This window comes from Pelophylax lessonae, assembly GCF_965119305.1.
Source record: "Pelophylax lessonae genome assembly, chromosome: 2".
Classification (NCBI taxonomy): Eukaryota; Metazoa; Chordata; class Amphibia; order Anura; family Ranidae; genus Pelophylax; species Pelophylax lessonae.
Window position 1 is genome coordinate 298,586,952 of NC_138769.1, and position 21,544 is coordinate 298,608,495.

Below are 21,544 nucleotides of genomic sequence, written 5' to 3' on the forward strand. Positions count from 1 at the left end.
TATTTTTTTCAGTATTGCTAATATAATTCTTTTAACAGTATAACAGCCCCATATTATTGTGTTTATTTTAGGAAATGGTTTAGGGTATCTATAAAAAACCTTTTGAAAGGCTCAGTTTTACATGAGAGGCTTATACGGTTTATAATATAGGCCAGGCAACCTCCACATAAGAAGTGGCAAGTGGCTTATTTATCTCTACTCTGTTGTCAAAGATCACTAGATATGGACAGGCAGATGCATGATATGGTGGTATTGTCATATCTGGGTGTGTCTGTAGATTGGGGAGTTAGCCTGAGTCAGAGGTAACCATTAATTAGATAAAAACCTATTCCTAAATACTTGATGCTTCTTCAGTTTTTTTTTTCCTCTTCTTTCCTTCCCTCTTAGTTTACATAAACTTTCAGGCTGGGTTCACACATATGCGGATGGATGTGGCATTTCCCCGCATCCAATTTGCATTCCAGGTGAGTTTAAAACAGCTCTCACTGTAGCCGGTTCATAGGCGGCCGTGGTCTGCATTTAAAAAGGTCCTGTGCATTTTTGGGTCTGATTCAGGTGCGAATTCAGGCAAAAATCCGGACCTGATTCCCACCTGAACCGGTGAACAGAGGCGCACAGGACCCCAGGCACAAAACTGCGGCTGCATATGTGTGAACCCGTTCTCAAGGTTCGCAGAGCACTCAGCAAACAAGTTACCCTAATGTCTGTTAGATCATGAAAAACTGTCCTCTTACAATTACAGCCAAATTGGTTTGCCCTTATAAGATTGGTTAGCCCTTATGATGGTACATCATTAAATACGCAATCTATAAAGTGTATTAAAAATTAGGCTACCAATTTATTGATACAAAAATAGTTTAAAAACAATCTCATTTCATGAGTAGGAGATTTGAACTTTAGGCATAAATTAAATCATTTCTACTTCCACAGTGGGCATTGTACAACATTTTTGTAACTTAAGCCTCGTACACACGTACCGATTGTTGGCCGTGAATTTTCGGCCGCCGCCCGATCGGCCGATTGTCGGCTTGTTAGTATGATGATTCAACCGACTGCGACTTTTCGGCCGAACAAAATCTGGTGTGCATGCTATAAAATTTTTGTTGGCCGTCAGCAGAACGGCCGATTGTTCCTCAGTCAGTACAGATTTCAGCCGACAAAAATCAGTTGAGCAAGACTGGGCATGCTCAGAGAAGAAAAAACACACGAAGAGTAGACCAGAACATGACATCACTTCTGCAGTTGGTTGTTGTTGGCTGACAAAATTCGTGTGCAGTCTAGAGCACATTTAGACCAACACAACAACACTGGACAAAAGACGGCCGATCGGTCGGCCAACAATCGGTGCGTGTGTACGGGGCTTTACTCCACTAATGTTGGAAGTGATCTGCCCCAGTGTTCTCCAGGAAAGTTCTGTTAATTATGTGTAATGATTTCCTAATGCAGGACAGCAGCTTCCTGCTATGGATGTTTTGTTAGTTGGTACCTTTATCATCCTGATTTTGCATATTTTCTTTTCATTCCAGATCACTGTATTCTTCATTGTGCTCAGAACTAGCATCCTATGGCTTTCTGGTAGCTGCAGTGGAGCACAGGTGTGTAGGCATAAAATATGCACTAGTGTTTACTCAAAGTAACCTCAAACATACCAATCCCACCACCATGCTTTACAATTGGTATGAGGTTTTTCTCCTTTTCAGTTTATGTCAGACATGTCTACTGTTTCTGTGGACAAATAAATATATCTTTGATTCACCAGTCCGCAGAACTGTTTTCTAGAAGGTCTGGTCTATGTCTGTATGTTTAATGCAAAACCATAGTCTTGCTGTAATCTTTTTGGATAGCAAAGCTTTTTTCCTGGAACATATCTAATGCATTTTAAATTGGTGCAATCTCTCTGTTATTCTAGATGCATGCACTTTGACACCAACTATTGCAAAAGTTACCTTTAGGGCTCTTTCACACGGGCGATACGATCAGATCCGCCTGTCAGTTTTTAAGGCGGATCTGATCGGATCCTCCATGCAGCTCTATGGGGCAGCGGATGTCAGCAGAGACACCTCCGCTGACACCCGCTGCCATCCATATCCGATCCTGACCGTGAAATCTGGACGGATAGAAACCCTATTTTTCCATCCGTTCAAGGATCGGATCAGATGAGAGCAGAGAGGCGGTCCGCTCTCATCCGATCCCCCATAGAGAGAAGCGGGGGCTGTGACACCTCCCTCTCCGCACTGCAAGCGGAGACGGAGCTGTCATCCGCCGGCTCAGCGGGGATCGGCGGATCGATCCCTGCTGAGCAGCACGGATCCGCCTACAGAGGCGGACCGTGTGAAAGAGCCCTTACAATCAGCAATAACATTTTTAGTGTTCTACTTTAAGGCTTCATGTACACAGGACATTTGAAAAACCTCTTCTGAACGCTGGAACTTGACAGTTAGTAAACAACATTTAAAAACGTCAGTTTTGCCACTTTTACATGCCGCGCCTAGCCGCATTCAAGAGCGTTTTCGTTTGGAAGCGTCTATCTCTCTCTCTCCTATTTTTTCCATATTGCAAATGGTCAAACACTTATAAACGTGATTTACCACGTTTAGACGTGTTTGCACGCTGTTACATGCCAATAAACTTCAGTCCTGAACGCAATTTGTTGCTTTCTGAAAAATGGCACTAAACTCCACTGCCTCTAAACAACTATAAAATACTCAGTGTACATGTACAGATAAGATAACATACAGTAGAGGAGAGTTCGGGGGCTGCAAAAAAAAACACCCGAATGCTCCTAAATGTCCGTTTATCAGCAGCAGTGTACATCAGGCCTTAGATTTAAACGGTAAACTCTTGGGCTAATTTTTCTGGGCTTGTCAGTCCTGGACAAATGGAACAGTCATGTGAAGTCTACACCACCTGTAGAATATTTTCTAAATAATGGAATCATTTTAACTGGTTCTATTGAATTTCAACTGATTTGATGAGTTAAAGCCTGCAGTACATTTGGTGTATGATGATTACTGTGAAGGTTAATCTTGTAAAAACTTGGGGGTCGTTGTATAAAACATTTAACTTGTCTAAGAACACAGTTTAATATATTTATCAGAAGGAGGTTTGTCACTATATCATATCACAGGGACGGTTCAGCTTGTGCTACATTCCACTTCTCAGGAGATGCAAGTTCAACACTCCAGGAGTTTTGGGTCCCATACAAACAATTGCAGCCTGGAATGAAAGAATTCTATCTCAGAAACTATCAGGTACTGTTTTTCTGTTTTTACTGTTTTTCTGTTTTAATAAAATATTGTACAATTGGTAATCTTAACAAAGTATTTGCCCACCAAACACTATAGAATTATACAAAACATCTAATATTCACAAAATGTTACACTGCATCAGTCACCCGCTCGTTTCATTCAAAGTATTCTTCTATAAATACTAAATGCTATAAATAATAATTTCTCTATCGTTTATTGACAGACGCAGCTTCATATCTTCTTAGCCATTGGGTTATGCTCCTCCCATCAGGAATAGGACACTAGGCAGGAAAAAGCTTTCACCACGCCTATGGAGCTGTCCCTGCAGGCATAAACCCACACACTCTGCTACAGCCCTTAGTTTGTTTCTGCCTAGTTTAGGAGTAGGACCTAGTTCCCTGCTGGGACTTCGGTCTTAGTTGTTATTTTTTGGGAACCTGTTTTTATTTTGTACTTATTCTATTAATAGAGTTCTTAGAGAACTACAAACAACAGCCAGCTGGGTTTCGGACTGGATATTCTAGATCCTTAAGGTCTCCCAGCCTGGCCAGCGAGCGTGCGCAGGTTATAGTCCAGCACTAGGCCACGCAACGACAGAGCCACAATGGCTGTGGATGAGCCTGTGAGTAGACCGTCTCACTGGGATGCGAACGACCTGGAACGCCCTGAGTCGCAGGGTACCCCTTGTGGTCTACGGTGCTGGACAACATAGCCAAGGCTTCAGACACTCTAGGCATGACCCAGATGCTTTCACATCCTGTGTCAGATTGTTTCTCTCCACTGTACAGATCGTTCCTGCAGAAGTGGTAGCTGCAAATACAGTGAAGGAGTTTAAGCATGCATGGGATAGGCATAAGGCTATCCTTCATATAAGATAGGGCCAGGGACTATTCATAGGATTCAGATATGTTGGGCAGACTAGATGGGCCAAATGGTTCTTATCTGCCGACACATTCTATGTTTCTATGTTCCTGCAAGCCTCCTGATCGGTTTGTTAACGTTTTCTGGGGTCTCCTGTGAGTTTCCTCACACACACACTGCTAGCTTTTCCTCACACACACTGCTAGCAGACTGTGTTAGGCTGAGACTTGCAGTACCGCTGTAGTAGCCGGGCAATTGCGTTTTTGCAACTTTTTTAGAGTGACACTGCATCTTTTTAAATTTAATGAACATGGAGTCCCAGGACACAATTTCACCTACAGACCCTCTCAGTGCAACTGTGGAACCTTCTGGGTCGCAGCCCCTGTCAGCTCTTACAGCAGTTTTGGAAAGCCTAGTATCAAAAATAGATTTAGTGTTAAAAGTAACACTAGCCATAAGCGCCTTTTGCTTTCGCCCCCCTCTGTTGTATCTCCAGATTCAGAGGCTGTTGTGGCCGCTGCAGACATATCCCACCCTGGTGGCTCTGTGTCATCACATTCTGATGGAGAAGAGGACCTGCCCTCATCAGCCGCTGCGCGGGAAAGCGCTTTGGTGGAAGCACTTATAGTTTCAGTGCGAGAAACTTTAAAAATGGTGGATGAGTCTGCAGTATCAGGACCGCAGAAGTCTTTTGGCACTCACAAGTCCCAGAAATCGGGCAAAGTGTTCCCCTGTCTGGAACTCTTTGACAATATTGTCAATGAACAGTGGGGGCACATTAAGCACATGTTAGTGGTGCCCAAGCTTTATCCCTTCGTGGATAAGGTTTCCACATGGTGGACCGTGCCACCAAAAAGGTGGATCATCCAGTTTCCAGACTGAATAAGTCTTCTGTGGTCCCGGTGGAGGAATCCCCGGCCTTTACGGACCCCGTTGATAGACTGTCACTGAATGGGTGAAGTTGCTAAAAGGGGTCTTGGAAACAGAACAGCTCTCCCCCTGGCTGATTAAGCTCTTGTATCAAATGAGCCCTTCTGTATATATGCGATGCGATATGCAAGTGTCCGCGGTGGGGATTGCTATTAAACGCATGGTGTGGCTAAAAAGCTGGTCTGCGGACCAGGCTTCCAAAAAGGCTCTGTCTGACCTTCCCTTTATGGGGGAGAGGTTGTTTGTATCCTCCCTGGATGAGTTGATCAAGGGCCTTACAGTGGGAAGAGTACTCTCCTTCCTCAATCCTCTAAGGGCAAGGCACCACGTGCTAGACGGGGACCTTCTTTTACTGCTCATAGGCGGCTTTTTTGTACCTCTGGGTTGCAAGAAAAAGGAAAGCCATTCAGGTCTACTGGGAGTTCCAAGAAGACATGGTCAGGCAAACCTAAGACAGGCCAATCCGGATCTGCAGACAAATCTTCTACAAGGTAGATGTGTTGGCATCTTCGGCTGCCTCTTTTGGCTGCAAGGTTTTGCAGGGTGCTGATTAAAAGAGATCTTTTATTCTCTTTGAGGGTGTATGGTTTTTCTAGTTGAGCTCCGGTTGTTCCTGGTTAAGCTCCTTGTTGCCTGGTTGGCTACGCTTAGCTTTTGGGAAATTACATTCTTCTTTGCGTTGTTTTTCCCAACCCTCGTGAAAAAAACTGCTTTGGGACGTCCCAATGGCTAAGAAGATATGAAGCTGTGTCTGTAAATGAACGATAGGGAAAACTGGATTTCTGACTTACCGTAAAATCCTTTTCTCTGAAGTTTATTGACAGACGCAGCACCCGCCCCTCTAATTATGAGTGGAATGGGGTTGTTGTCTTCTAAACACTGCTTGCAACAAAACTAAGGGCTCTAGAAGAGTGTGTGGGGTTATACCTGCAGGGACAGCCCCATAGGTGTGGTGAAAGCTATTTCCTGCCTAGTGTCTTATTCCTGATGGGAGGAGCATAACCTAATGGCTAAGAAGATATGAAGCTGCGTCTGTCAATGAACTTCAGAGAAAACGATTTTACGGTAAAGTCAAAAATCCAGTTATACTTTACGTATAACAACAATGATAAATAATTTATTAGTACAACAAAATGATACAAACTTCTAAAAACATTTACAGACAAATCTGCAAATTTTTGGCAGCAGTTGTTAAAACAAATAGAGCATGACTTCAGTGTTGTTTCTTTCACACGGGCTTTCCGATCAGGTCCATCTGTCAGTTTTTCAGGCGGACCTAAACGGATGCTGCGTGCACCTCTATGGAGCAGTGAATGTCAGCGGTGACATGTCCGCTGACACCCACTGCTATCCGTTCCGATCCTGTCTGTGAAATCCAGACGGATGGAAACCCTATTTTCCCTCCGTCTGGAGGATAGGATTGAATAGAATCGTATGAAAACGGACAGGTGGTTCGTTATCATCCGATCTCCCGTAGGGGAGAGCGGGGATCTGACAGGTCTGTCTCTGCAAAGGAAGCGGAGATGGACCTGTCATCCGCCTGCTCAGCGGGGATTGGCGGATCGATTCCCCGCTGAGCAAAACGGAGTCCGCCGAGCCGAAAGCCCGTGTGAAAGGACCCTTAAAGTGTCAGTACTGACAAAAAGCTTTCTGTGGTTAGGAAGATACATTCTCTGTTTAGAAGAACACTGTAACATATACATGGAGGTGTTGTACATTTTCTGAAACCTTTAACTACTTGTTTGTGAATGTCATCAGACCATTAGTATATTTTATGTTCTTGTTTACTATTGGCTTTTTGCCAGCTAGCCTAAACTGATCATTTTATACCTCCCCCAGGCTCACCTTTGCCAGTTAAAGTAAATGTCCAGGATTACCTAATTGTACCCTTAAAATTTGCTCTCCCCACTTTAGAGTATGACTTAACATTACTTTTTGCTTCCTTTACCTAGTTGCTGTGGTGAGTAGCAGCTTTTATTACTCCCTGTGACATCATCACCAAGCATATACAATTCTTACAGGGACAGTTGCTCAGTTTCTGTAGACTAGGGATGAGTTAAGGTTTGGGCCGTGGAATTCCCCAATCTGCACATAACAGGTGACATCATTATTCTAATATGGCCACATGGTCATATTTTGACAATGTCATTGATCTAATATGGCTATTTTAGGTCAATGATGTCATCAACATCACTGCCCCACAGCTGCATGTAACAAAAGGGCAGGGATGCTGGTGACATTATTGACCTAACATGGCCATATTTGGTCAATGATTTCACCAGCATCACCTTCTATTTGGTACACACAGCTGCGGAGCGGGGAATTCCACAGCTGCAGCTGACTGGGCCGGTAGGCTGTTACTGTATTACGCAAACCTTTACCATGGGGTTGGGCTAAACTGGTTTTAGCCCAAGCTTTGCTTATCCTTACCACTAACTAGGGCAAGCCCTAGAACTTCATTTTCCAAGAGCCCTTTCCTACACACAGTGTGTGAGCAGGCATTTGGGAGTCAAGACAACACTGGTTTGCTTGTAAAAAAGGCAATGTATACATGTAGAGTTGTACAGTGAGAAGTGGAGGAATAGACAGAGTTCTGTAGTTGGGCAAGTAGGGTTAGCAACACTGATTGAGATTATAGTCCAATAAAGGTACTGTGTTGTCAGTCCAGGAAGATAGGAACATGCAGAATTTCTGCCAGCTCGATAGGTATTTTTTTTACTTTCAGCATTGTAAGTGATAAAACATGGGGAAATGTGCATGTATGGGAGATATGTACTACATGTGCTAATTTATTATTTTGCCCTGATGTACACTTTTAATTAACCGCTTGCCGACTGCTCACAGTATATTTACTGCGGCAGTCAGCTCCTCACAGGCAGAGCGAAGTAGGTCTACGTCGCTAGCCTGTGAGGCTCTGGGGAGCGAGCGCGCGCCGCCGGAGGCGCGCTCCCGCGCAGTCACGGACCCCCCCCCCCCCCCCCCCCGCGCGTGTGACCGGCGGACCCGATGTCGGCCGGCCACTCGGCGATCGTCGGTGGAGAGGGAGAAAGGCAGGCGGCTGATGTAAACAAGCCGCCTGTCATTCTCCCCGGTGTAGGAATCGTGATTATACGGTTCTACTATGTAGGATCGTTGATCACTGTTCCTACACCTCAAGCCACAGCCAATCACAGTTAGAATCACACCCCTAGGGACACACACCACCCCTCCCTCTCAAAAAAAAGTTAACCCCTTCACTGCCAGTGCAATTTTACAGTAACAGTGCAATGACACAGTACTGCAAAAAAAATCGCAAATCACCGCCATTACGCATTAAAAAAAAATGACAAAAATCTTTCCCTTTGTTAGTAAACGCGATAACTTTTGCGCAAACCAATCAAAATACGCTTTTTGCGATTTTTTTTTTACCAAACATACGTAGCATAAAACAAATTGACTGAAAATGTTAAAAAATTTAGATTTTTACATTTTTTTGGGGGGAATTTCATATAAAAAAATGTGAAAAATATTGTTATTTTTGCAAAATTGTCACTCTTTTTTTGTTTATAGCGCATGATCAAAAAATCGCACAGGTGATCAAATACCACCAAAAGAATGCTCTATTTGTGGGAAAAAAAGTACGTCAAATTAGTTTAGGTACAGGGTCGCACGACCGCGCAATGGTCCGTTAAAGTCACGCAGTGCCGAATCGCAAAATAGGCCCTGGTCGGAATGGGGGTAAAATCTTCCGGGGCTTGTTAATGATCCAAGAATTAACATGCCAGAGAACCTTTCATGGACAATGCATAAATTAGTGAGAACATTCTTTAAAGCGGTATTAAACCCAAAACCAAAAATGTATTACATTGTAGCTTACCAATCATTAGATGTAGCGGCTTTATGAGTTTTCTTTTCTTTGGCTTTTCCCCTCCCGTTTTCACCTGGTGATCTGGCCAGTAATACACCTCCTGTATTAGAGCACCCCCACTCTAGATGAAGGAGCACAGCAGACAGCACCATTGTCAGTCTGGGGGGAAAGTGATGTTAAAATGTATTAGCAGATTTAGATACACTAACAAACTGAAGCCAACGTCCAGTTCCCATAATCAGTTACAGCAAACAGTTTTTTTTTATCCTTTTGGGATAAAGGTTTTGCATGAATAAATAAAAACAGATAATTTTAGTTACCCCTGCCAGTGTTAAGTGGTTTGTCTCATTCATGTAAACTGATACATTCTGCTGGAGAACTGAAACAGTTGTGCTTTTGAAAAACAACAGACTTGCTGGCTGGTTCACCAGATGAAAATAGAAGAAAGAAAACCTAAAAAAAGGAACTAAAACGGGTATCACATCTAAGAATTGGTAAGCTGCAATATAATAAATGTTTGCTTTTGGGTTTAATACTGCTTTCATTTCCTTTGATACATTTCAATAACCAGAGGGATGAGAAGGAAGGAGACAATGATTGTTTGCTAGCAGGAAGCAAAGTATAATACTTTGAACCAAATTATTTTTTATACTAGGTTCATCAAAGAGCAAGTGAATGCATCAGAGCTGTGAGAGTTCTACAGGACATAGACACAGGAAGGGCAGCAACCAATATCCTGGATCCAGATCTCAATCTGGAATTTCTAAAGGTATTCATTGTAATAATTGCTGTCAAACATTTCAATGCTTGCAGAATTCAGGTTTGTTTTTACAGTTTATTAGAAATACAGTAAAAAGCTTTAAGTAGGTCACTAATAATAAACAGCACCATTAGAACCCTCTAAAGATATGGACTTGTTAAAAGGAAAATATATGAAATTAAAGTGTAAAAGTTCATATTATTGGACTGTAAATCTTAATTTCCTCCTCCATTCATTGTATCTCTGTCCCATGATCTTCTTTCACTCTTCCATGCTTCATTCTTCTTCTTCAGCTGATACATACACTATCTTTTCATCCTTCATTGTTTTCAGGATCACTGCTTTCCTTACTTTTCCAAATGATGATCATTAACCTCCATCTTTATGTGTATGCCTGCTCCCCTCCTTTATTGGGTAAGGTCTGCTTCCCTTCTTTATTTTATTAAAAGCCGCCATCCATCCTTTGTTTACAGAAATTATTTTTATGTTAAGAAAACAGGTTCCCACACAAAATTATTTGGTAAAAAGGTATTTTCCATTTTTCTTTAGTACTGCAATATTTTATGTAAGGTAGCCCTGTCTGAGTTCAGTCTCTGGCCAGTAAAGGACAGTTGAACAAGGCCAAGTGTATTATGGCATCTTGTGTTATTTACTTTTATTGTTTAAATGTTTACATCAGGGGTGTCCAATCTTTTGACCTTCCTGGGCCTCATTGGAAGAAAATAAATTGTCTTGAGCAGCACATAAGATCCATTACCAATAAGGATAGCTGATGAGCAATTCCTCTTGTGGCTCTCAGCAGGTAGGTGCTGCCTCCAGGGCCCATACACTATAATGACAGTTCCCCGGCAGCTGCACCTATTTGTGGCTCTCTAAACAGCCAGCGATTACCAGCCGTGGTTGCTGCAGGACGCAGACAAAGTGCGTCTCACTGCAGGTAATCGCTGGTTGTATAGGGAGCCGTGAATAGGTGTGGCTGCTGACGAACTGTCATAATAATGAATGGAGTCGGCAGCCACAACTACCTGCTGAGAGCTGCAGGAGGAACTGCCGCTGCAATTCGCCAGTGTACATGTAACCTATGTATGTGCTGTTTGGGAGGCGCAGCTCCCCTTAGTTCCAGCCATGCAGCATTTACTTACCTGGCACCCCTACATTCCCTGCTGTTGGTGCTATTGCAAACATGACAGCCCTGGCATCTCTCCATGAGTGCATTTGCCTGGCTTGTCCATGTAGGCTGCCATGTTTGCATCCCAGGATCCCTACAGATGTGTGTGGGCTGGGCTTGTCTGTGTCGGTCGCCGTGGCTACTGTGCTTGCACAACATCCCTGGCGCCCATAGTTGCTACTATGCTTGCACAACATCCCTGGCACCCCTCCATATGGGCCCAGGCCACATGCTATACTCTCGGGGGCCACATGCGGCCCACGGGTTGGACACCATACCTGTTACTTTATCCATAAATAACACATGCAACAGGAAGATACACCTTCAGTGAGTGCTTGGTGATTTTCACTGCTTTATAAATATAAGCCTTAGAATGTACCTGTAGTTATGGTAAAGCTGAACACCAAGCAAGCAGCTGAAATGCACATACGGTAAGTAAGCTGTCCTACCTAACAAAGCATTTGTATTTATGTCCATCCAGCTTTAAGAAATACAGAGTCCTGATAGACAGCACAGCCAGGCGGGTGACACACCTTCTCTATTACGAGTAAAGTGGAACTAAGGCTGCTACAGGTTCCCAGCGCTCTTGCCACAAAGTGCAAGTATGCAAAATATTATGGCAGACTTACTTCAGAAAGTCCCCACTTTAGAGATGCAACATCCACACTCCTCCATTTTACTCCCGGTCTTCTTTTGGGTCTGAAGTCTTCTTTCCTCTCCATTAGTCAGACACAGAAATAAGGTGGTGTCTAATCTCCATCCACAGCTTGCTGATTGGACTGTGAAGGAGCAGTAGAAGACAGATGAGGTTATTTGTTTGCTCATTCTGCTCCAACTTTCTATTTTTCTTGTTAGCACATTTGCACTGCAGAACAACTAATAGACTACTTGTGCAGCTTATCCTTTTGCAGTATCCTTTATGCTGCAGTATTGGGTATTGCAAGAGGCTGATACTTCTTTAAATTCAGTCAATTGCATTTAAAAATATATTAGGGCCAGGTTCACCCATATGCAAATTGGATGCAGGTTTTCCGGCATCCAATTGGCATAACAGGCGAATATGACCAGCTCTCAATTAAGCCGGTTCACACAGGTTCAGGGCAGCCACAGTCCTCGTTTAAAAAGGATCCAGTGCATCTTTGGGTCCGATTTAGGTGCGAATTCAGGCAAAAATTTGGACCTGATACATTCCTGGACAGGTGAATAGGGACACACCAGACCCCAGGCACGAAACTGCAGCCGAATATGTATGAACCCGGCCTAATAAATACCTAACTGCATTAGTTCCTATCTTTAAAATCTGTCTGCAGACCTGTTTTGAGTAAAGTATAGTGAAATGGGTATAAGACGGGAAAAAGGCAGACGTGCACAGGTGCCTGCATGCAGGTTCAGGTTTCTACTAGAGCATCCGAGAATCTGCAAAACTTTATTATGCAAATCTTAACCACACATTAAAAGGTTGTGCTCTGGCTGAGAGCCTTGCTGTTTAACCTTCTAATGTCTGGTTGATTGAGCCATCCTTTGTGTTGGGGTTCCCAGGATGCAATGGAAAAAAACTCAGGCATCAACATTTGTTATTTCATCAGCGGTGTACCCAGCTCTTACATGTTTATTTGAAGTTTTTGCTTATTTTTAGCAAATCTCAAAATGGTTTACTTATCCTTGTAAGCCAGCAATTTAAAAAAGAATGGTCCAGGGGGAGCCCCCAGTGGTGGAGGGCGGAAGGGCACCATATGTGCTTTCAGCTGAAAACTTGCAGTGAAGTTAGCTGTGGGTGATTTACCCTCGGCTTTTTCTGGCATTCCAGTTATACAAAGATTATTTCGTAGATGATTTTCCATGCCCTCCATGCAAAGCATGTCATCCTCTATCACACTCACATACCCTTATAACGCGGCGGTCTTCTCAAAGATTTTTTTTGCATATCATGTCTAACTAACTGTATATACTTCTTAATGCCTTTAATTCAGTGTGCAGGAGTACTGAGATATCCCCCCCCCCCCCCCATAGGTATGAACGGAAGCTTAAACCTCTCTTAATGTAGGCTTTTTTTCTCCTATAGCAGTTTGGGGTTGTGGAACAGTCCCATGTACAACAACAGTAATGGAGGAGGTGGACAGCAGTACCTCCATAGTGTCCACTCAAATTCCGGCTTGTCCTCCAACAACATGGGAGGGCAATGCTGCTACCAGTCCATTGTTAGAGTGTAAGCATATTGTTTTAGACTTGCAGGCTTATTTTCTCCTACAACAGTTTGGGGTTGTGGAACAGTCCCATGTACAACAGCAATAATGGAGGAGATGGAAAGCAGTACCTCCATAGTGTCCACTCAAATTCACAACAACAACATGGGAGGGCAATGCTGCTACCAGTCCGTTGTTAGAGTGTAAGCATATTGTTTCAGCCTTGCATCGACTCCCTTTTTGCCTTTCCCACTGCAGCTGTGGAGGGAGTGAGTTGCCGCAGGCTCAAGATGTGCAGCGTGTCTTTGTTCTTTTGGCCACCCTCTCCAGGCTACAATGGTGTCTTGTTGCAGCTTCAGTGATAGGTAAAAGGCAGTTTTTTAGAGAAAATCTGGCAGAACTTCTCTTCAATACAATATATTTAACAGGAGATCAACGGAGCTCTATACAGAGGTGTGCGCCTAAATGGACATCAAAGCCACACTCCCACCAGTGTACTCACCTTAACATAACTACAGGCTTACTTTAATTATTCTTTAGCTTTATACTATCAGTCAAGATGATCCTAGACAAACAAAACCATACTACCATAAAAACAGCATCCTATGTTTTCGCTTTGAATTATTATATTAAAAATTAAATACATTGCAGAACATTATTTTCAGTGACACAACTTGGTTGACAGTTCTAGCACACTGCACATCGTATATATTATCCTGAAAATATGTAGTCTTTTTTTCATTGCTTCGCTGGTAATAAAAATCTAGGGCAGACGTTTGGATTTACAGTTAAATGTATGATTTTTATGTTGTGCTTTAGTGAGTCATGTATTTTTAGGTAGGTTAGTTCAAACCAGATCTGAGCTTTGTTCTATGCACTACCACAGTGCATGTTAAATGCGTCAGTGTGCTGCAGTTCTAGTAAGTTTCCATGGTACGCCATGGCACTAAGGCAATGCACCTCCTACCTCCTGTTATTTGCATTGCAGCACACCACAAAAACACCGTAATGCACTACCATCCTTTGTGGTGAACTACATCAGAAAAAAATGGAGCATGTCTATATTTTGGTACATGCAGTTAATTTGGCAGGCCATTCAAATGAACTGCCTTACAATGTTACTAAACCCACAACAGTAAAATCGGTCTGTATATGCGGTAAAGCATGCTTGTTGTACTTACTGTGGAACCTAAGGGGGTAATCTTCTGCATTGTGTAAAAAAGGCTGTTTTCTCTGTTCCTCCCCTTTTTCCACTGTCCCCTAACCATCACCTGAAAGAACAGAGGGCAGAGGACAAGCTGCACATGCTCAGTTTGGTGTGTATTGCTAGAGAGTTTTTTAGTTTTCTTCAGAGGGTGAATGTGATCAGCACAGGGCCAATCAGCACTGTCCAGACAGAGGGTCTGCGGTCCTGCAGCCTTATAGGACAGCCAGAGCAGAATGTAAAGTCATAAGACTGCTGATGAAATTAGGTATTTAGCAGTTTATATTTACTAAAACTGTTGCATGTCAATGTTCTGTGTATTGTGGGGGAGACCATATATAATGAATGCAGGGTCCTGGGTTCAGTAACACTTTAGCGTAGGTTTGTTAATGAAAACACATCAGGACACAAAGCTGTAAAAGAGTCCTTACAGGACTATTTCCTATTACTGTAAGATTACAGTTGAGTTGATAAATCACAGGTAAAAAAAAAAATCCTCTGCCCTGCCACAAATGAATAGATGCTTTCTAGTACACACCTGAGAGATGATTCACCCCTATAATGAAGAGACATTAAGCAGAATGTGTACAGTGAATATTTTCCTCCAATTCCAAAAAATGTATAGATTCTCTTACCAAGAGACTCAAGTTGCTCCGACTTAGAAAAAGGTTCCTGTAGTACTTTTGACACAAGTTGGAGCGACTTGCATTGACTTCCCTTATGTGAAGTCCGTGCAAGTCGCTCTGAAGTCGCGGTGCACAGAGACTTCACAGGTCGCCCCCGAAGTCGGATCGCCATAGTGTGAACCGACACTTAGGGTCCTTCCACACGGCGCAGTCTTTTTTTTTTTTTTTTCCGCTCAGGAAAACGGAACTGAATGGAATAGATGCAAAACGGATGTTAGCGGATGGTCATCCGCTAACTTCCGCAATCCCATAGGCATACATTATGTCCGTTTTTCATCCGCAAACGGATGCAAGGAAAAATGGACATACGGAACGCCCCTGTGAAAGGACTCTAAGGAGAGTTGGGCTGAAAAATGTGTATACGTACCCTTTTCTGTTGAGTCAGGTTAAAAACAATACAAGTCCATCTAATTTAACCATTGGAAAAAATAATAATTTGAAAACCTCCATATACAAAATCCTATCCCCACAGTTAACCCAGAGAAAGGCAAAAAAAAATCAATAAATTTGTTCCAGTTCGGTAAAAAAATGTTTGGGATATTCCCTGGATCAGCTATCTCTGGTGGAATTACCTATAAATGCTAATATCCAGGTATATTTCGTGCATTCAGAAATACATCCAGCTCTTTCTTTTAACCACTTAACGACTACCCGCCGCAGTTATACTGCGGCAGGCAGCCGCTCCTGCGTGAACCGCTGTAGGTATGCGTCAGTCATGCGCCTGCAGCTTGCACGCTCCCGCTCCAGCCCCCGCTCGTCAGCAGGGATCCCAATGCATGGGGCAGGAGGCTCCGATTGCCGCCTGACACCCGCGATCATTCCCCGCTGAGAGAGAAGAACGGACAGCTATTGTAAACACAGCTAACCGTTCTTCTCTCTGGAATGATCACAGAGCCCCTGTGATCCTTCTATATAGGATCACAGATCTCTATGGTCATTTAACAAGCCACACCCCCCCACAGGTAGAAACACGCCCCTAGGTACACATTTAACCCCTTGATAATTTACTGTGTAACCCCCTTCCCTGCCAGTGTCATTATTACAATAACAGTGTATATTTTTAGCACTGATTACTGTAGTAATGTCACTGGTCCCCCCAAAATTGTCAAAAATGTCAGTTAGGGGTCCGATCTGTCCACCACAATGTCGCAGATCGCCGCCATTACTAGTAAAAAAAATAAAATAATAAAAAGAACATAAATCTTTCACGTAGTTAGTAGACGCGATAACTTTTGCGCAAACCATTTAAAATATGCTTATTGCAATTTTTTTTACCAAAAATATGTAGCAGAAAACAAATTGGCCTAAAATGTTAAAAAATTTCGATGTTTACATTTTTGGGGGGGGATGTTGTATAGCAGAATGTGAAAAATATTGTTTTGTTTTTTTCGGAATTGTCGCTCTTTTTTTTGTTTATAGCGCAAAAAAAATAAAATCGCACAGGTGATCAAATACCACCAAAAGAAATCTCTGTTTGTGGGGAAAAAAGGACGTCAATTTTATTTTGGTACAGCGTCGTGGAGCTAAGTTTCTTTGCCTCCAGACGTAAAGAGTGTCCCCTTGTCCTTTGTAATGAACTTAAAGTGAATATTTCTGCACCGAGTTCACTTTTGTTAACTTTTTAGATTACCTATCCATTATTACATGGTAATCATATTCCCCCGTAACTGCTTAATATCAAGAGAGAATACTGTACATTAAGTTCAACTAATCGGTTTGGTTGCTCTCCTCTGCAGTTTTCTGATATCCTTTTTGTGAACTGATGCCCAAAAATGAACTGCATATTACAGATGAGGTCTTACTAATGATTTGTAGGGGCAAAATGATATCTCTCTCTTTTGAGTCCATACCTCTTTTAATACAAGAAAGTATTTTGCTCTCTTTAGAAACAGCAGTTTGGCATTGTATGCTATTAAGTCTATGATCTACCAGAACACCCAGATCCAAGCAGATATCTTTGACAACTTTTGCCTTTTGTGAATCCAAGACCTTTCCTAGGTCATTCAGACTATCCACATGGCAGGGACCTACGTGACTGGCTTGCAAGAGAAGAGACCATGCTTTCAGTGCCCGGAGGAGATGGAATGAGGCCACATTGACCACCAGTTTGCATCTGAGCATGTTTGTGTTCGCCTGCAGTTGCTCATCTATGTCTTTTTTTTGGACCTTGTTTTGTCCTAATCATTTGGTGGAGGGGGTTTATGGTGTGGGGTTGTTTTTCAGGGGTTGGGCTTGGTGCCTTAGTTCCAGTGAAGGGAATTCTTAAGGCGTCAGAATACCAAGACATTTTGGACAAGTTCATGCTCCCAACTTTGTGGGAACAGTTTGGGAATGGCCCCTTCCTGCTCCAACATGACTGCGCACCAGTGCACAAAGCAAGCAAGTTGAAGCTGTTATAGCTGCAAAGGATGGGCCAACTCAATATTGAACCCTACAGACTAAGACTGGGATGCCATTAAAGTTCATGTGTGTAAAGGCAGGTGTCCCAATACTTTTGACAATATAGTGTATCTTTCAGTGTTACCTTCTGTCTGACAGTACTGTGAAGATGTCTTACGTCATCAGCTCCGCCCCTTACGCTTTACGCCACTTGGTTTGGCTTCCTCAGAGGAATTGGAGTGATCTTGACGTGAGGCTGGATTTAAGGGCCCCAACTTATACCCGTTACTATCGTAACTCTCCCCGATAAGTGGAGATGAAATCAGCTCAGAAGATGAAGACTGGCAGCAGCACATGTTTGTTTATATCCTTTTTCTTATTTTTGTTTTTTCATGGTTTAATTTTCACTTCCACTAATCAGTTATCATAAAAGTGTGCACAGGGGTACTGTTATTTTTTTCTAGCTTTCATACATACATTGCTGTAAAAAAAGTAGTGTAGCTCCTTTCTTTTATAACTTCTGTCTGTAGCTACTGTATCTTAGCTTTAAATTATTTTGGTGTCAAAGTAAACAAAATTAGGTGTAGAACAAAGTTAGCATTTGACTGTATATCTGTGGTAACAGATCTTTTAAAAAAATAAAATACTGGTCAAACTGGAAATAAGTGCTGTTCCCTGCAGCAACTTGGCCACTACATTCCGATGTACTCATTTCATGTCTCTCAGGTCAGGAGGGTAAGTCATACCTTGACTTCTTTGGTGCCAGAGGACCTTGTTCCAGCACTACCTCTAGGTACTTAACCTGCTGCAAGACACTAACACACATTACCAAAAAAAAAAAGAAATTCCTAAAAAAACTATTACAAAATATTAACACTTGCTGAATTCAGTCACTTTGAGGCTGTGTTAACATATGCAAATTGGATGCGTTTTGAGTCGCATCCAATTCGCATGACATGTAAATAAAATTGATTTCCTTTTAAAGCTGTTTACATATATGCAGTGCATTCACAGCGCAAATGTAAAAAGAGTCCCGTGCGTTTTCGGTGCCTTTAGGTGTGATTTCCAGGCTCATTGAGTTCTATGGGAATGCCTCTGAACCGCACATATGTTCATTTGTGTTCAGGATTAAGCTCAGGATTCAGTTCAGCATTTCAGAGCAGGTAGCTCTCATACTACAGGAGTTTGACACCCTTTATCTACTATGTATTGGCCAGCACTGAAATCGAAGCAGGTCCTGAGCCTTGCAAATTTGCATCAAAAATGCACCCGAACCACTGAACAAATGCTTTTTATATTTGCAGTGAAAACTGACATACAATTTGCACCAGATATGTGTAAACCCAGCCTTAACCAGTTCTGGACCAGAAGGATTTGCCCTCTTAATGACCAGGCCATTGTTTGCGATTCGGCACTGCGTTACTTTAACGGAAAATTGCGCGGTCGTGCGACACTGTACCAAAATAAAATTTATGTTCTTTTTTTCCCACAAATAGAGCTTTCTTTTGGTGGTATTTGATCACCTCTGCAATTTGTATTTTTTGAGCTAAAAACAAAAAAAGAGTGACAATTCTGAAAAAAAACAATATTTTTCACATTCTGCTATATACCATTCCCAAAAATAAAAATTAAAAAATCTACATTTTTTGTCCTTTTAGGCCAATTTGTATTCTGCTATACAGGCGGTCCCCGGTTTACGAACACAATAGGTACTGTAGGTTTGTTCTTAAGTCGAATTTGTTTGTAAGTCGGAACATGTGCTTTTTTAAGTGTAACTCCAGCCCAAAAAATTCATAAGGATACAGACAGCAGTACAAACCTCATTGTGGCTCTAACCCCACACCATACAGTACTGTACTAGCCAAAACTAAAAGGCTAAAAGAGACCCAGAAGGATAGTTACATTCAACATAGCTAGAAATACAAGTACAATACAGTGGTCCTGCTCCCAATACAGAGTAATGTAATCTCACCAGTTTCCAGACAGTTCCACCAGCGTCTGCCTGTGCAGTGGGATGCTTCTGGGCAGTGTGGGGCAATCAGCACATGTAGTACATGCAGCGTGCATTGTGGCCGGCACTAAGATGGATGCTATCCAGCACAGGAGCGAGAAGAAGCCGGAAGAAGCCAGCAGTGACGTCACTCGGGCGCCGCCACCGTTCGTAAGTAGGAGTCGTTCGTCACGCCCCCGTTCGTAAGTAGGAGTCGTTCGTCACGGGGCCCCGTTCGTAAGTAGGAGTCGTTCGCAACTCGGATGTTCATAAGTCGGGACTGCCTGTATATATCTTTGGTTTGCGAAAAAGTTATTGCGTCTGCAAACTAGGGGAAAGATTTATGTCATTTTTATTTCTTTTTCTTTTTTTTTTTACTAGTAATGGCGGCGATCTGCAAATTTTTAGCGGGACTGCAACATTGCGGCGGACAGATCGGACTCCTAACTGACATGTTTTACAATTTTGGGGGGACCAGTGACATTACTACAGTAATCAGTGTTAAAAATATGCACTGTATTAATGACACTGGCAGGGATGAGGTTGACCTAGGGGTGATCAAAGGTTTAATTATGAGCCATGGGGAGTGTTTTCTAACTGTGGGGGATCATTCCAGAGAGAAGAACGGTCAGCTGTGTTTACAACAGCTGACCGTCCTTCTTTCTCAACAGGGAGCGATCGCGAGTGCCCAGTAGCAATCGCGGCCTCCGGTACTGTGGATCGGCATCCCCGCCGCCTAGTGGGGGTGGGGGAGTGCCGCCAGCGGTGCATGCTCGCCCCCCAGCACCCCTCCCGCGAAACTACGTACCACTACGTTGATTCACACAGCCGAGCCAGCCTGTCAGAGTATTATATAATGAGTTTGGAAATTGTAGAGAAATGCTTAAATAATGCATTACAAATTACAATTGAACTACACCCATTTGATTATAGATGACTAAAATGAGTTTTAGTCGACTAAAATGTAGGGCATTTTAGTCGACTAAAATATACTGGAGTTTTAGTCGACTAAATATGACTAAAACTAAAACACTTGCAGAAGACTAAAATAGGACTAAAACTAAAATGCCATTTTAGTCCTAAGACTAAGACTAAAACTAAATTGAAATTTGCTGCCAAAATTAACACTGGCCGCGGTCGGCAAGTGGTTAATGTAGTAAAAGAAGGCTATGGAAGGGATTTACTAAAACTGGAGCATACAGAATCTGGGGCAGCTGTGCATAGTAACCAAAGGGGGGGCATAAACAACTAAATGACATAATCATCTAAAATAGATAATAAAAATAGTTGTCAACTATTTTTTTTTACCAATTAGTTGGTCAGTCGATTCATTTGCCTGCATAGAGAATGCATTCGTTCATACATGTACAGTACATTGTTCATACATGTCAATATACACAGTGCAGCACACATACAGCTCAGTACATCATCCATACGGGTCAGTAAGTGCCTGAGAACTCTGAATGTGAACATGTGAGGAGCAATGCCTCATGGGAGATGTAGCCCTAGGCAGGAGAAGGGAGTGATTTAAAGTGATTCTAAAGGCAGAAAGTTTTTCTTTTTTACCTTAAGTGCCGGTTCACACTGATGCGGCTGCGGCGTTCGCATGTAATGTCGGAGCGCACTGCTCCTTCATTACATGCGATCGGCTGTGCGGTGCGAGTTTAGCCATACAGTTTGTATGGCTAAATTCGCACCGCACCCGCAGCAAACACGCACAGGACCCTTTTTTGCAGCCGCATCAGGATCGGATCGCACAGCGGTTCACACTTGTGCGAACTGCAAGATCGCACTGCGATATGCGATCAAACTGGGGGTGTCGTTAAGATTACATTGACACCCCCAGCGTATCGCATATGGCAGTGTGAACTGCCGGGGGTGCGTTTGCGATGCGGGAACAGGCTGCAAATTCGCAGCCTTCCCGCATTGCATAAGTGTGAACCGGGGCTTAAGGATAAGTTCACCTTTGGTAGCATGGTACATCTGTATTTATGGTGTAATATGTAACATGTTACCAGAGAGTACTTGCCTGCAACCCCTCCAATACCCACTGCGACAGCGGGTGGGGGATCTGCTCTTTTCCCAGTTTGAAAAGAGCATTACCATACGGGGCTCTTCCCACATGGCCGCATCATTATTCACAGGGTTCTGTGAATGAATGAACTACAACTATCGTCTGCCATTGCAGCAGACAGCTTGTAGTTCTAAATGAACTGCGAGGGTGCTGGTGAGTGCTCTGGTAGTTCATTGATCTTCCTGGTCTCCAGTAACTGTCTGCCTGTATGCAG

At 42.9% G+C, this 21,544-nt stretch overlaps 1 protein-coding gene across 1 annotated transcript in view; it reads left to right on the top strand.

Moving 5' to 3' along the window:
• The window catches only part of LOC309545916 (platelet-activating factor acetylhydrolase 2, cytoplasmic-like), a 74,310-nt gene that overhangs the window by 16,842 nt on the left and 35,924 nt on the right, over positions 1-21,544 (top strand). The window contains exons 4-6 of the mRNA XM_082245339.1: positions 1,527-1,595; positions 3,128-3,251; positions 9,542-9,655. Coding sequence (XP_082101465.1) covers positions 1,527-1,595; positions 3,128-3,251; positions 9,542-9,655 — 307 coding nt within the window. The remainder of the gene's footprint in view (positions 1-1,526; positions 1,596-3,127; positions 3,252-9,541; positions 9,656-21,544) is intronic.